The sequence below is a fragment of the Patella vulgata genome, chromosome 4 (assembly GCF_932274485.2).
Source record: "Patella vulgata chromosome 4, xgPatVulg1.2, whole genome shotgun sequence".
Classification (NCBI taxonomy): Eukaryota; Metazoa; Mollusca; class Gastropoda; family Patellidae; genus Patella; species Patella vulgata.
The window spans coordinates 18,858,572-18,874,354 of NC_065882.2; the positions used below are offsets into that span (position 1 = coordinate 18,858,572).

At 34.8% G+C, this 15,783-nt stretch overlaps 1 protein-coding gene across 1 annotated transcript in view; it reads left to right on the forward strand.

The window, feature by feature from the left end:
* The window catches only part of LOC126818931 (uncharacterized), a 148,576-nt gene that overhangs the window by 110,975 nt on the left and 21,818 nt on the right, over positions 1-15,783 (forward strand). The window contains exons 2-5 of the mRNA XM_050546628.2: positions 2,532-2,673; positions 11,967-12,034; positions 13,264-13,344; positions 15,402-15,575. Coding sequence (XP_050402585.1) covers positions 2,532-2,673; positions 11,967-12,034; positions 13,264-13,344; positions 15,402-15,575 — 465 coding nt within the window. The remainder of the gene's footprint in view (positions 1-2,531; positions 2,674-11,966; positions 12,035-13,263; positions 13,345-15,401; positions 15,576-15,783) is intronic.

Sequence of the window (15,783 nt, forward strand, 5' to 3'; positions counted from 1 at the left end):
CCTTCTCGTGCAGTCCGGGAAATGAGGTCATTAAATTGTTGCTGAAGATCATTCAACGGTTGACGTAGCTGTCCATTTTGTTAATTTGAAATATGATCGCTGGAATTTGAGCATGATTGTCGTAAAATACATTATTCATTCTGATTGTCGTAAAATTCAGTCATTTAAATTATTTGCATATATTCGATTTTTATTGAGAGTGATGTTGATGGGTGTCAGTTATGACGAGAATTTTTCCCTGTAGCCGAGACCGAGGAACGACTTTTGGTTTTACAGTAAAATACTGAAATGAAAAAATGCGATTTTTTATGGTATTTTCAACGGTATTATTACCGGCATAGAATTTCTAATCAATGCTCGACATGGAACAAGGAATCTTAAATACAATTTGAGACGGGTTTGTAATTCAAGTTATAAATGAAAAAAAGTTTGAATACATTTTAAATTAGAATGTGCTCTGTTGCAATCTTTTGTTGCTCCCTGGTTTAAAATGCATTTAAAATTGGTTAGTCATAGAAGAGTGATTTGCTTTAAAGATTTGAATGTTACTATTGATAACTTCAAGTATGGTTTAGAATCTGTTCACTGTCCATACAAAACGTATTAGTACAGTGAATATCTGGGTTACAACAGGTTCTTGCTAGTAATTTTAAAACATTTAGTAGGTCTAAACATGTCGCTCTGTGGGACTTCAACTCAATATCCAAATCATAACTACCGATCCAAATGATTGTAAGTAATATCAGTTGTGGTGTACGAAGCAGGGTATGGTTACTCTTTCCAAAACATTTCGTGCCACAACATACCTTGTCTTGCACCTCTACACAGTATAAGCACCGACCTCACTATCGATCCAAATGATTATAATTAATATAAAGTGTGGTGCACAAGGCATGATGTGGTTACTTTGCTAGAACACCTGATACCACTTATGTTCTACTTGTGGATTTAACACAATGCCAGTGAATTGTAGAGATTGTATCAAGGAGGAGAAGAGTTGACTGTGATTATAAGAGTGGAAGGGCCATCAGTGTTTTTACACCAAGTTGCGTGCCGAGTGGCATCTAGAATTATTTATTCTCTTCATCACTTTGATGTTCAGGGCAAGAGTCATTGTGGGCTGGTGAACATGGAGGAATTTATTGGTATTAAGCATAACTACATGGCGTGACCAATATCACTAATCATGCTCCAATAACATGAATGGTAATTGAAAAATTTCCAAAGATATCAGAAGATATAGCTAGGATTGTTAATATTAGACTTACCGTGCAATGAAAAAAGCTGATTTTAATATCTTGTGGATTGACTGGTATATCGACTTACCATCCCTGTCTTCCTTCTTTACAATATAATTTTATTGTATCTATTTAGGTCTATGTTCGCTGGAGACAATTTTGATTTGTGTCAAAATAATATCCTATATTCGTCTCTCGCAGACCCTGATTATTGTCCTGGCGCATGCTCACCCTTTCTACTAGTAAGTGCAAAGGGGCCGAACTACACTCAAAACAAACCCGCGGACAAGACATTGCAAAAAATAAACAACAAATATCAAATCAAGTGAATAAATCCGGTGCACTAATATAGTTGACGACCATCAAAACCAAAAGCGCATAAATACAAAAGGGAAAAACAGTGTAATAGTAAAGGAACTTTATAGGGGGGAATATGTCAAGTTAACTAGCTAAGTAGTACCATTTTGCTAATAACTTACGAGTGCTTATACAAGAACTGCCGGTTTAATGTTGGGTCAAAACATTCATTCATGTCAAGTATTTCGGTGTTTATAAAATATTCATAAGAAGATTTGGTTTTTCGTTTCATTAAGTATTTCCAGGATCTACAAGTAGGCATCATCTGCTATAAACCTCTACTTATCGGCCATTATGTTTATACGTGATATGAATAATAGATGGTGATGGACCATAAACCTCCCCCGTAACAACTCTTCTTAATATCATCCATAGTGCATTGGTCTTTTAAGATAATATAACACAAATACATTATTAAAACTCCATTTATATTCTTGATTTTTGTTTTTGCTCAGCTGCGTTACTGTTTTGCCCTGTGAATTGTTTTGGCCATTATCGTGGCGCCACCTGGTGTGATATTATAATCACGTTTGCGTGCAGGTGAGATTATCTCCCGAAATAATCCTGTATTTTACCTGAAATATTTTCTGTTCACGTTGAGAAAATATATTATTTCCCGAACTATTTCTCAGGGTGAACTAACACGATCTTAGGCATAAATACAGCTATTGGGTATCCGTCACTTCAAAAATAATAAGAATATCCGATATTTAACCCGATTGTGATACATAATGTAAATGGTATAATGCAAAGAAACAGAAAACTAGGGAATCTTTTTACATATTGGGGGGGGGGGGGGGGTCGTGTACTACCCAATGTATATGACATCCAAGTGTAGTTTTCTAGTTTTCACAGATATCATGTTTGTTGGAGTTCTGTTGTTGGAGTACGTTACTCTCCATATTAATCTAATTATTTGGTGTTGTGTATTTTCAGGATCACAATGTACATTCCCGACTGATTGGCGGGGTACATGGTACCAGAGTATGTTAGGAGATATAGAGATTAGTCTACACAATATGTCACGCATGGGTCATTGTGTCGAGAAGGAAGACAATAAATATCTTTTATTTGACAGGTAAGCATAACTTAATTTATTATCACTACTGTCCTCGTGGGATTCTCGCGTCGGAGCCACGGTGGCTAGGTGGTTAAGACGCTGGCTCGCTAGCCTGGAGGTCGGGTGTTCGATCCCTGCATTGGCCGAGAAAGTTCATCCAGATTTTCCGACGTGGTTTCCCCTTGTCAGTGGTGCAGAACGGAGGGCCTGACAAGGACAGCTGTCTAGTCTTTCGGATGAGACGAAAAACCGAGGTTCCGTGTATATATTGGAATGCACGTAAAAGATCCCCTGGCAGTTGGAATTCGATATAAGAGTAGGCGATAGTGCCTCTGCCCGGGCAAAAATTCCCTCATAGCACACTGTATGGCGTATGCCTGTCTTCATTAGCCCAGTATAGGAGCAGAACAGTAGGACGTTAAATCCCATTTCATTTCATTTCATTTGTGATTCCCGCGTGTATTTCAACTCAAAACAATTGTCAACTTGTCATTGTATATAAAGTTCATCAAGACCCAGTGAGGTTTGTTTATGTTTAGGTCGCTTATTTTGTATTAGTACAAAAACAAGATGCCAAGCCAAATGAGTTCCGAATGAAACCACACGTCTGTCTCCCAAGTAAAAGTTGTGAAATCGCTGTAAACACTACCTTTCAGTGGTGTATAAAGTTCATCAAGACCGGGTGTGGTTAGTTATAATATGTATAGAGAAGGTACCGAACCAAACCGGGTACCGAGTGAAACTGTCATGTCTTTTGTGTCCATACTAATTGTAGCATTAGAATGGGCGGGAGCATTGTTTGACATTCTAAATTTCAACGCAGCTTGGTTGTTCGTAAATTTAACTACTTCTTAATTAGTAATTATTCATCATGCATTTCTGAATGTTTAACATTTAATTACATCCCAGACCTTCCGGTTATATCTACGTCTTTACTTAATACTATTACTTCTATTGTAAATAAGGAAGGGTTCGGTCCATTCACCTAAGCATGAAAGAAGCAGCAAATCTGTTTGATATTCTTCTGGACAGATTTTATAACATAAAGGGAGATAATCTGGATATTGATCCTTTGCTAAATTGTTTGATCTTGCTAATCCTTCATCGCTATATTTCACCAGCGTGAATCCCATGCTATTTGTAAATTGATAACATAATTTAGCATGCAAACTTTTAAACCCTCAATATTAGTTTCATATTAGTGTAGAGTTGGGGTTTTCAAAATTACAAAATAAATGTTGGTTATGTTACGAAATCCAAATTCATGCAAATACACGTTTAAAATATGCAGTTTGTTATTGGGTGTAAACGTCTACGCAAAAGATAGCAGCAAAACAAACGTCCAGATTCCAAGAGTGAATGATGAACGCCGAGTTTTCGAGAATGATCATTTACAGACTCGTAAAAATATCAGAGTAGAATAAACCTGATCTCTCTTCACAAGACGAGACTTGTCTTCTCCCTACAGCATTTCAACTCTCTTGTCGATACATGATAGGTACATTAACTCATCTCCAAATCTTGATAAGGACTTGAGTTGCCGAGTGGAGATTCTGATAGTATACTCCTTACATCTCTTAGCCCTTATATCCCCCCAAGGAGAGTAATTAAATAGTTTCGTCTATGGTTCTACTAGTAATAATTGGAACTCTGTATTTGTTAGAATTCCCTCGTGTTATAGAGCCGACTTTATAAAACAAATGGTTAATAATGCCGACTGGTAGAAGGTATTTGAATAGACTAAATAGATCACCGTGTTATTTATATAGCATGCTCTAGCCAACATTTGTCTGCTATTAAGTTCAATAGCTCCTTAATACAAAAAATAATATTAGGTCCAATTATTCTTTTACGACTCAAAGATTCGAAAATAATTGTATTGTTATAATAGTGGTATTGTAGAGATGCTTTCAATTTATCGGACATTACGTCTCAGAGCTAAGCTTTTGAAACATCGATCGAATTTAATTTGAACGTCTAATGAAGTTTGTTTGAAATACAAATACTAGGTGAACGAAAAATGTACATTTGGTTGCAGCGGCTATGGGGAATATCTGCGTTTTTAGCTTTTTAAAAATGTTTTGATTAACCTCTCAATTAATACAGCGGCTTTTGTGGCCGACTAGTCTTATGCATTGAGTCAAGATACCTTATTTCGACCCAAGCGTTACAAGCACGTAACCTAAGTTCGTAGGTTTTCGACGGGTACTCCAGGTTCCTAAAATTGCGAAACAACCCGCAAGGGAATTCCTGATATTCATAAGCATGTTGCTTGTTGTCGTATCCTTTAGACTGTACAATGTGTAATTATATTGAATAAAATATTGAAACAAAATATACCATACGTTAATCGCCAAATGGCCTAGTTTGTGTGAATGGACGTTAAGCAATTTGCAGTGACGTAAATGTTAACGTGTCCTTCGTTTAACCCCGGGGTCCCGGTTGGTACCACCCTGTAACAAGAGCTAATTTATTTCTGCTGATGGTTTATTCACTAGTCCCTGTGTGTCAAACACCAAGCGTGTTATTTTAAGCAGTGATAAGATTGATAGCATGGTTTATCTTTGATAGAACAGATCTGTCTTCCATCAAAACAATTAAATAAAGATAAACAAATTGACGGGACCTCCCATCCAACTAGTTTACATTATATCAATTATCCTATTGAGATAGATAGACGGACAATCAGAGTTTCTGGACAGATGATATCCAGATATTGAGAAGATTTTTTGGGGACAAAATCGTCAAATTAAAATACTTCACATTCTTTCTTCTATTCAAGTTCAAATATTTAGTTATAGCTGACTAAACAATCAAACCTGGAGGAAATTCAGAGATTGGTTTTGAAACTGTAGTGATTTACTGTACACGCTGACATCCAGCTATCAGACCCAGTGGCTGAAAGGATGTAAACTGTTCTGAACAGTTGAACCGTCGTCTATCCTGAGTTGAAAGGAATTATAGGTTTAACGTCTGGTTAACACAATATTATAAATGGTCATTTTGAGACTAATATCTAAAATATATATTGATATAGATTTGATATATTACCTGGCATTATAGGGTACAGTTAAAGTTACAATTTCATATTTTTAAGTTATATTTCTAAAATGTATTAAAATAAAGCCCTATAATAGATGGTATCTATAAACAGTCCTACCTTGTTAAAGAATAATCCTATTAATACTATAAATCTCTATTGTCAGCTGAAAAATTGGCAAAAATATCATTTTCAACTTCAAATTCAAACGTTTGAAGATAGCTATTCCATGGTGTGGAATAGGAAAACAAGGGAGGTAATTGAAGGTAATTGTGAAGATTTTTAAGTGTGAGAAAGATAACCTATGATCGTATAATAGTGAGTTGACAACCTATTGAGCAAAAGACATAGAAATAATTATGTTTTGACTTTCTTAGAAAATATGAAATTGTAACTTTAACAATTGTAGTGGGGAGTTCGCATAGAGAATAGTGTGGGGTGATAGGGCAGGGTTCAAATAGCTAAACGTAACAGTAGTTGTTGTGGTGGGGGCAGTCACATAGTTAACAGTTTTTGTGGTGGGAACATAGCTGATCGTTGTTCTGGCGCAGGTGGGGTACATAGCTAACAGTGGTGGGTACACATAGTTAACGGCTGTGGTGGTAGGGGTGGTAAGGAGTGCCGGCGTGGGCACACAGCTAACAGTGGTGGGGGACACATAGCTAACATTGGTATATATAGAGAGGAGTTCGAATAGCTCATAGATTCTGATATATTTATATTCGACAAAACTGTTATAAATGTTACACATAAAAATTCATCAATTATATTTAATATAACACGAGACGATGTATTAATAGGGTTTTTTTTGTTTACACATCTGGGCCTCGATGACGACCTTAACGCTGGAATATAAAACATATCCTTTGATGCTAGTGATTAAAGTTAGAGAGAAAGATATCGGCCACTGTAAATATACGTAAACTTTGAATTTTTCGCTTCTTATTTCAAGTTAACCAAGAATTCCGGAAATTAAGAGTTTTCCCAGACGTTAAAAAAGTGTGTAGATTGTAGTACACTTCAATCAATTTTTATACAAACACATGGAAATGTGGTCGTATATTGCCGTCGCCCCCGTCCGTACTTCCCTCCGTACGTCCGTCCGTTTACCACAATTTCTTGTGGACACTCTACAGACTATATTTATCATCTGATTCTTTTGAAATTGATGATGTTGTTTACATCAGTGAGATGAAGAATCCCATTCAATTTCAACAATTTCTGTTAATTTCTTCCCGAGTTCTGACACTTGTTTCACTTTGTTCAACCTTGTGAACGCTCTAGAGACAAAAATTATCATCCAATCATTATGAAATTTATTTGCATCATTTATATTGGTGAAACGAAGAATCCTATTGAATTTAGACAGTTTCCGTAAATTCTAAATTTATGGCCATTGTTTTACTTTGTTGAACCTGTGAACATTCGAATGACAAAAGTTATCACCCGATCTGTTTGAAATTTATATGCATTATTTGAATTAGTAAAACGAAAAAGCCTGTCGAATTTCAACAATTTCTGTAAATTACTTTCAGAGTTGAAGTCTTTGTGTCAGCTTGTAGAGTCTTGTGGACCTTCAAACGACGAAAATTATTATCTGATCTGTATGAAACTGTCTTGTAAATGCCCCAATCATCTACAAAAGAATAAATATGCGACAACCTGTCTCGACGGCGCGGCCGATTTAGCTGTTGTGGGCGTATGTTTTGTTACCTGGCAACCTATCTTTGGATTTCTTGAATATTGACAATACAACAGTGTTAATGCCATATTTTATTGTATGTGAGCTACCTTTTGAAATTATAAGCGATTATGCACTGTATTATAGTAAAAAATGTGACGTCGGCAATCTTGTGGCGTCATTTATTTTTCACTAAAGATCTCGGTCTCAAACGATTTTAAAAGAAACAGAACCGCTAACTCAATATTATGCATTATATTAAAATAAAAATATAAAAAATATAATCAATATTGATGGTGTTAACTTACGCTGAAAATACAGGATCAATATCCAATATTTAAGACACAAAGGACATTTTTAAACCAGTACACGACGTTGTGTACACTGTGGAAATAATGGTTTCGAACGCCATTTGTAATGAACAAAGACAAACATATTACAGGAGAAGTTATTAAAAATGGCTGATTTAAAAAGAAAACTAATGTATAATGGACTTAGCCATTCAATTTGGGACTATGTGGATATTTAACCGACCATATTTGATTAGAACTTATAATAAAAGAAATACAAAAATTACTAAATGCCTTTATACCCGATTTCGTCTGATTAAAGTTCCAAAGAATACAGCTATACGCCCTTTAAGAGGTTTCAAATAAACAATAGCTATTCTAAATAGGAAGGGCTTATCTCCAAATTACAGGAAATTAATTATCTGTAAACTTGGATTTTCTCGTTTCCTGCATTTCAAGCGAAGTATATCCTTAAAATTTGTATAAGATGCGCTAATATTGATAACCATTTGGTGCCAGCAAAATAAAGTTTTATTCCAGGAAATTAAAAATGTTTTTTTTTTTTAGAAGTTAAAAAAAAATGTCCGTTTCATTTAGTGCATTTAATCAATTTCTATTTTTCTTTATCGCATATTTTTTTTATTTTTTTATTTGTCATATTACATAACCCGAAAATAAGATATTGGAAAAACGCAATGTATTCATTTATCATCACGTGACATCAAAATCTGATTAAATCCCTGAGTAGGTATATTATTAATAAAAAACAGTGATATATTGAATATATTCACACGGGGAGGTGCAAACTGAATCAAATGATCAAGCTCGTGTCTCGTGATTGACTAAGTAAAAAAAACGTAATAAGAAATTTTAACAAGTTTTGGCACGCTTCACGCGATGCGACTTATTACATGTGTTTCGTTGTGCCAGAAAAAATTCAATCACTCAGATTTGTTTAATTATTGAACAGTAGGGCGAGTAGATGTATTGGAATTTCTCGCCTTTATTCAACGATATACAACTGTTACTTATATAATACAACATGATAGCAACCTAAAGTTTAATTTCCTGGTGCACAGCGGTTCTAACTTCCAGTTTTGAACATTTTTGGTTTAGTCTTTTAATCAAACCTTTTTTGTAATATTTTTGTTATATAAAAAAAGTCTTGAATGTACAAATGTAATCCCCCTCATTCTAGTTGATGTTATTCGATCACCCAGCTACAAAATGACATAGAAGGCAAGTGAACAATAACATGCATTTTACAGGAATCGATGCTATAGTTAACAATATGTAAGATCTAGCCTTACATGTACCCCGTGCACCAGACCCTAACCCCCCCCCCCCCCATTTCCCATCATTTTAGCTCATGTCATTCTAATTACCCATGTCCAAGAATGCATCTTACACGAACGGATGTTGCAAGGACAAAACATCGGATCATGTACGTGTTCTACCAGCATGTACACGATCACCAAAGAGGATTACGTTATTGATATATACTAGTATTAACGCTTCACTAATTTATAGATTTAGACAAATCAATCAAATTAAATGATGCTCCATATGCGCTATTGTTAACAGCGATCGACACAATCCCATGCTGTAGCATGATGAGGTATTAATACCACTGGCTTTATTACGAATTAATTCCGCTGTTAGAACACTGTGAACCCGACACGATTAGGAATTATTTTCTTTTATTCCGTTTCAATTTAGATTCTTTTCAATTATCTACTTGACTTGCCCTGTATTCAGTAGTAATTCTCAATATCTAAATATGACAATATGTGAAGCTGATGATAGAATTGTTCAGCACTATAGTAACATATTAATTGGATATAAATTCATTGGTTGGCTCTGTTGAAATTGTTTGTTTAATTTAATCGAATTGGTTATTTACATTTAGAGACTACTTATCCGGCTGGTATAATGTCCTCCCTCGGTATTAATGTCCTCCCTCCAACTTAAAATCAAACGATAAAACATAATAAATTATACTAAATTTGCACAAATCGATTGGTTGCCATCATTTAAATTGTTTGTTTAATCAATTCAATTATTTGACTGTGTAAATTGGAATTAAAAGATTGAGCAGTGTCACGTAACTCTAATCCCTTCATTCTGAATTGGGTTGATTTAATCACACGTTTATGGTCAAAATGAACAACAAATTAAAGTGAAGACTGCGAATACAAATAAGAAATGTGTTACAACGAATACACGACACCCACCGATACTTATATAAAATATTTAACATCGACCCTATTTCGTGTTGTAAACAAACATCGTTCTGTCTCATGTGGGAGATTACCCAATGAAATTGCCTATTTAGTCAAACTAAACGTGGGGTGTACACATGATTGTGGGAGACTTCTATAAGGCAGCTGAGAACACAACAGAACCTTAAACATACATTATGCAAGAGCTAACTCTGCCTATTGCAGGCCTTTCTTTAGGCCTGAAATGTTATCTAAATTATTAATTAGACATTAATTAACGTATTCAGATCATAATCAACTCTCGATGTCAATGCTAGCCTGCGATATTTACTGGATTTGAATACATTCTGTGATGGATGGTTTAACGTCAAAATGGGTTATCGAAACTTTGTTTTTTTAAATCTTACTGGCTTTAGTAATGATGACCAAAGCTAGGTCTAAAATTCAATCTCTAATATCTCGGTTCAGGGTGGAGCAATTTGACTGACATTTTCAGCATATTCTGTTTACGTTATCTATCATTTAACTATTATAGCTTTTCATCTAATCTCCCATAATGCCCCTTTAAATATAAATAGTCTACGTGTTCAAATGAATGTTTCTTATGTAACTTACAAATTCCACCCTTGACATTTCTGGGCAGTCCTAAATGATTACATTCTTCTAACACTTAGTATATATGGCATGGTCTGAATTGATTTCATCTGATCTTATGAATGGAATTTTATTAATATTAGCATTAACAAGAATTGTTTTAGGGCATATCTTAATAATATGCACTAATGTCCCTCGATTCACCATAATCAAATATGGGGTCCACCTGACCATAGAATTATTCGTCTAAGAATTTTTTCATAAACCGATCTTATCTGACCCACCTTGTCTATTAATCCCAGATTTTATGGAGAGACAAAAAAAAATCTATGATGTAATAAAAATGATAAACTGTTTATCAAAGTCTGTCTTTAATATTAAGATCTTTATCTTGATTCAATCATCAGATTTCCACTGGCGTGGGTTTAAATTCTTTCAGTAATCAAATTTATTATAGCACTTACTTTTAATTACCCACTGTCTGTTTTATATTATGATATATTAAAGTTAATGTAGTTTTTTTTTACTTGATTTCGTTTACATTATTCCCTAGTGAGTCTTTGGAAGTAAAATTAGACGGGACAATTTATTAACGCCAAATAAAACTTTAAAGGGATTTTTATTTATTGGAAAATGTCATATATTATAAATTTCGAAACTATTAAAAGCTTTCGGTGATTTCATTAAGTCCAGATAAACATTAAAGGGGGATTCTTTTTTGAAAGGTGTATTATGAATTGAAATATTTCAAGTTTAAAACAAATGCGACAATTTGAAGTTTGTAAAGCTGCTGTGCGTGGTCAATCATGCTGACCTTGTATATAAGTATTATCCAGCGGCGAATGAAATGAAATGAAATGGGGTTTAACGTCATACTGTTCTGCTCCTATACTGGGCTAATGAAGACGGACATACGCCATACAGTGTGCTATGAGGGAAATTTTGCCTGGGCAGCGGCGCTACGGCCTACTCTTATATCGAATTCCAACTGCCAAGGGATCTTTTACGTGCACGCCAATGTGTACACGGGACATCGGCTTTTCGTCCAATCCGAACGAGTAGACAGCTGTCCTTGTCAGGCCCCCCGTCCTGCATCACTGACAACAGCGACGAATAAAGGGATGATATTGAAATGGGAACCGTGGTTCCTCCCTTTCCGACATGTTTAAGGGATATATGTGTATACATATCCACCTAAGAGTAATAATATTATAGTAGAATTATCTCGGATTTAATCAATGTTTTCATTGAAACAAATTTGATTTAGGGTTTAGAATAAAGGGGTAATGGATGTTAACGACTCTGTTTCGCTTGGAAGTATATCACAGCCCATTTTTATCGTAATCTGTGCTATGTAACGATATGTTTATCAACAGTGGTACTGATGATCCTCTCTGTTCATTGACATTATTTTGTGCCCAGCCCTCTACTCTGATATAAATTTTAACATATTCATCAAGTTTTTTCTTTCTTTTTTTTTTCAGAAGTCAACTGTGTTTTAGATGTTTAGTATTTACACCACGACATAAAAATATCTTACAGTATAAAGCAGGTAATTATAGCTTCATATAAACATTAGCTTTATAAACAAATAGCGACATTGTTTAAAATCTTGAATTTCCCCAAAGACCCCGATTAGTTTATTCAGAACAACGACAGCTTAAAATTACGACCACTTAACTATATCTATAAAATATCTAAACCGACTGAATGTCTCAGAAACTGAAATTATTCTAAAGATGTCCATATTGTTTTGTTAAGACTGACAAAGGTTAGATGAAGAATTTCTGTATTGATAGCGATGCATCGAAATCAAAACCTGACCTTTAAGACATTCACTAGTTTGTAATTGTATTCTTTAAGGGAATCAACATGTGTTAAGAGATTTCAATTCTAATAGAAATTGACACTAGTTGACATGACAACAATATGACACGAACAATGTCGACGTTCTGTAGATATTTGTGATCATTATATCTGATATCACGAGTAATAAACGATCTTGTTATATCTCAAATTATTTCTATTAATTTTTATTTCTGATTCATATTGTTAAAACTAATATTCTATTTGTTACTCATTGTTTCCATGGTAATCAGATTCCATGACATCAATATCATGTGACATATTAAATTCATTGAACCACGTGACAGGTGATGTTATTGAACGTGAAAAAATCCATCATTTGATCAAGACATTATAACAATTGTCTGAGACCATTCTATTTAATATATTTTCCAATTGATGATCCCTGCTGCTGGGGCACACCGTGTCATAAATTTGTAATTTTGATTTAAACAATAAGCTATCCCTCATGTCGTGTGACTAGTGACCCAGTGACGTCGGGTTTGATTGTCATGTTAACCCGTCTTTCTGCTTGGTTAATTATGTCCATTACTCTTGGCTACATGTTCGATTTTGATTATAGGATTAATCTATAGCATGGCACCAGTTTACACTAATTGAACTTGGATTGTTCATTTTTGAATCCTGTATTCTTCCAATTAAACTTTTTGTTTGAAAGAAATAATAAAATATCCGCCCATTATTTTGTCAGTGGTTACCCATTACGACAGATTAATTCCTATACTATTTAATATTTTCATTTTATGTACTCTTGCCACCAGGAAGGACATCGTATCCGACAACGCGTCTTGTTGATCTCATTCATAACAGTTATATGTATATTTTGTTGGGGGGTTTTAGGGGGTTTATTTGGGGATTTTGGGGGGTTGTTTTTGTATGTTTTTTTTTAAATTATTTTATTTATTTATTCTTCAGGTTATTGTTATAAACAGAATTCATTACGAGATGTTTGTGGACATATAACTGGCGATGACCCACTTCTTACCATTGTCAAAGGTAATTTCCCCTTTCTTTACACCTTCCTTTCGACCTCACCTTTAAATTACTTCACACCGGTCCTACCAAACAGCGAAATAAGCGTTTCTTTTGAAGATCTTTTATGAAATCATCGATAACATATCTTTTCGATCACGTTTTGAATACTTTGGGCGCTATTGCCAAAACAAAACGCTCTGGCCGGTTCGTGTCGGTGATTAATTAATAGGACCCCTTCATATCGATCACGTGCAGGTCCCTGTTGGTGATTGATAAGAGCCCTTCACTTGTAGGTCCTTGTCGGGGATTGATAGGAGCCCTTCACTTGTATGTCCTTGTCGGGGATTGATAGAAACCCTTCATACCGATCACTTGTAGGTCTTTATCGGTGATTGATAGAACCCTTTCATAGAGATCACTTGTAGGTCCTTGTCGGTGATTGATAGAACCCTTTCATAGAGATCACTTGTAGGTCCTTGTCGGTGATTGATAGAACCCCTTCATAGAGATCACTTGTAGGTCCTTGTCGGTGATTGATAGAACCCCTTCATAGAGATAACTTGTAGGTCCTTGTAGGCGATTGGTAGGACCCCTTCATAGAGATCACTTGTATGTCGTTGTAGATGATTGGTAGGACCCCTTCATACCGACCAGTTGTAAGTCCTTGTTCTCCAAGCATCAACAATGCTCAGTTGTTTTTAATAGGATACAACTGGGTTCATACAGGCCATTTCTACTACCTACTGGTTATTTTTTTTCCTCCCTTGATTCTCCCTTTAAATCACAGTCACTGATTGTGAAATAAACCAGACTGTTAGAGTTATCATGTTTAGATGTGTTACAGGGGAGTAATTATATCTCATTGACACCTTGTTTAAGATATAATCACGATAACCTTTGCACATGTTCTACACTTTACCTGCTCATATAACACCCTCAAAGGGTGAGTTCACTTTCCTAGGTTATATAAAACAATACTCATATATATCCATATAACACACTTAAAGGATGGGTCCACTTTCTCAGGTTATATAAAAAAAATACTCCAACATACCATATTAAAGGAGCAGTTCACTTTCTTTTGGGTTATATAAAATAACATTCATATAGCCACATTACATATGTGAAGGGGCGGTTTAATTTCTCGCATTATGTAAACCAATACCCCTGTCTGTCTGAATTACACCGTAAAGGGGAAGGTCATTAGTAACTATTTTTGTTTAATTACTGAGACATGCATAGGTATGTCAAATTTATGTTTTATAAATGTATCTATATTTCTGTAATAAATGAAAAAAAATAGAATGCCTTATTTGAAGACAGATTGGTTTGTAACACAATTTCCGGGTTGAATAAAGCAATACGACTATGTTAGTGTTTAATTCATTGTCTAATGTTAAATAAGACCCGACAATGAACAACCTGAAACGTGATGCTATATGAATAACCTGAGCGATTAAAGTTAAGTAATGAATATAACAACAACTGCAGTGACTTGATTTGCCCTTTAATACCTATCGACCATTAAACCTAACAGTCCCCCACTAAAAATAATACCCACTATCAGTCGACTAGCAGGAGAACAATACTCACCGATCGTAAAACACATTTTTATCAACCTCACCACTAGTTCTGTTTTTTATAACAATTGTTTATCATGAGGTCTGTTAATTGTGACATTTATCTGTTTTAAATTGAACTAAAACATGGCCCATCAATGGAGATAAATGTTCTAATATTCCATGGGACCAAGATTGCACACTTCACACTGACTAGACAAAATTTCAACTAGCAAACTGTGTAAAATGAACGCATTTTGGAGAATTCTATATATCAATTCTTATTTCTTGGGTATTTTGAAATACTTTATGTTATGCATTATGACATCCAGGAATTGTGTAAAGCTGGAATTAAATGAAAGTTTGGTTGTCTGTAAGAAATAGGAAAGAAGTGGCCCGAGACTAGATAAGAGCGAAATTGTCTCTATAAATGGCGGTTATATACTTCCATCAACCTTTGATTGATTGTATTTTTTGTGACTTGTTTATGTTTCTAACAACATCATTGTTATTTTACAGTTCACAGTGAACCAGTCCAATGTCCATTCCAAGGCCCATATTTATTCTCGTACACGAATGAAAGTAACACCGAATGCGCTGAACCCATGTCGGAAATTCAGGCATGCGCAGATAGTTCCAGATTTAAATTCAAGTTTCGACATTGTCACCATAGACCAGAAACTCATAATTTAAGTAAGAATATTTACATTTATAATAATAACCTATAGTATCTCGGAATTAAATAACCTACTACAGGTGATTCTGTAGTTGCAATTTCTATAAGCCCCGTGTCCACTTCTCACATAGGTCGTTTTGATTAACCAGTTGATGTTATAGTTCGGAAAGGTGTTAAGTCTCAAAAATGTCAAATTTATTTTTTTGAGATATGAGAGAAAACCTA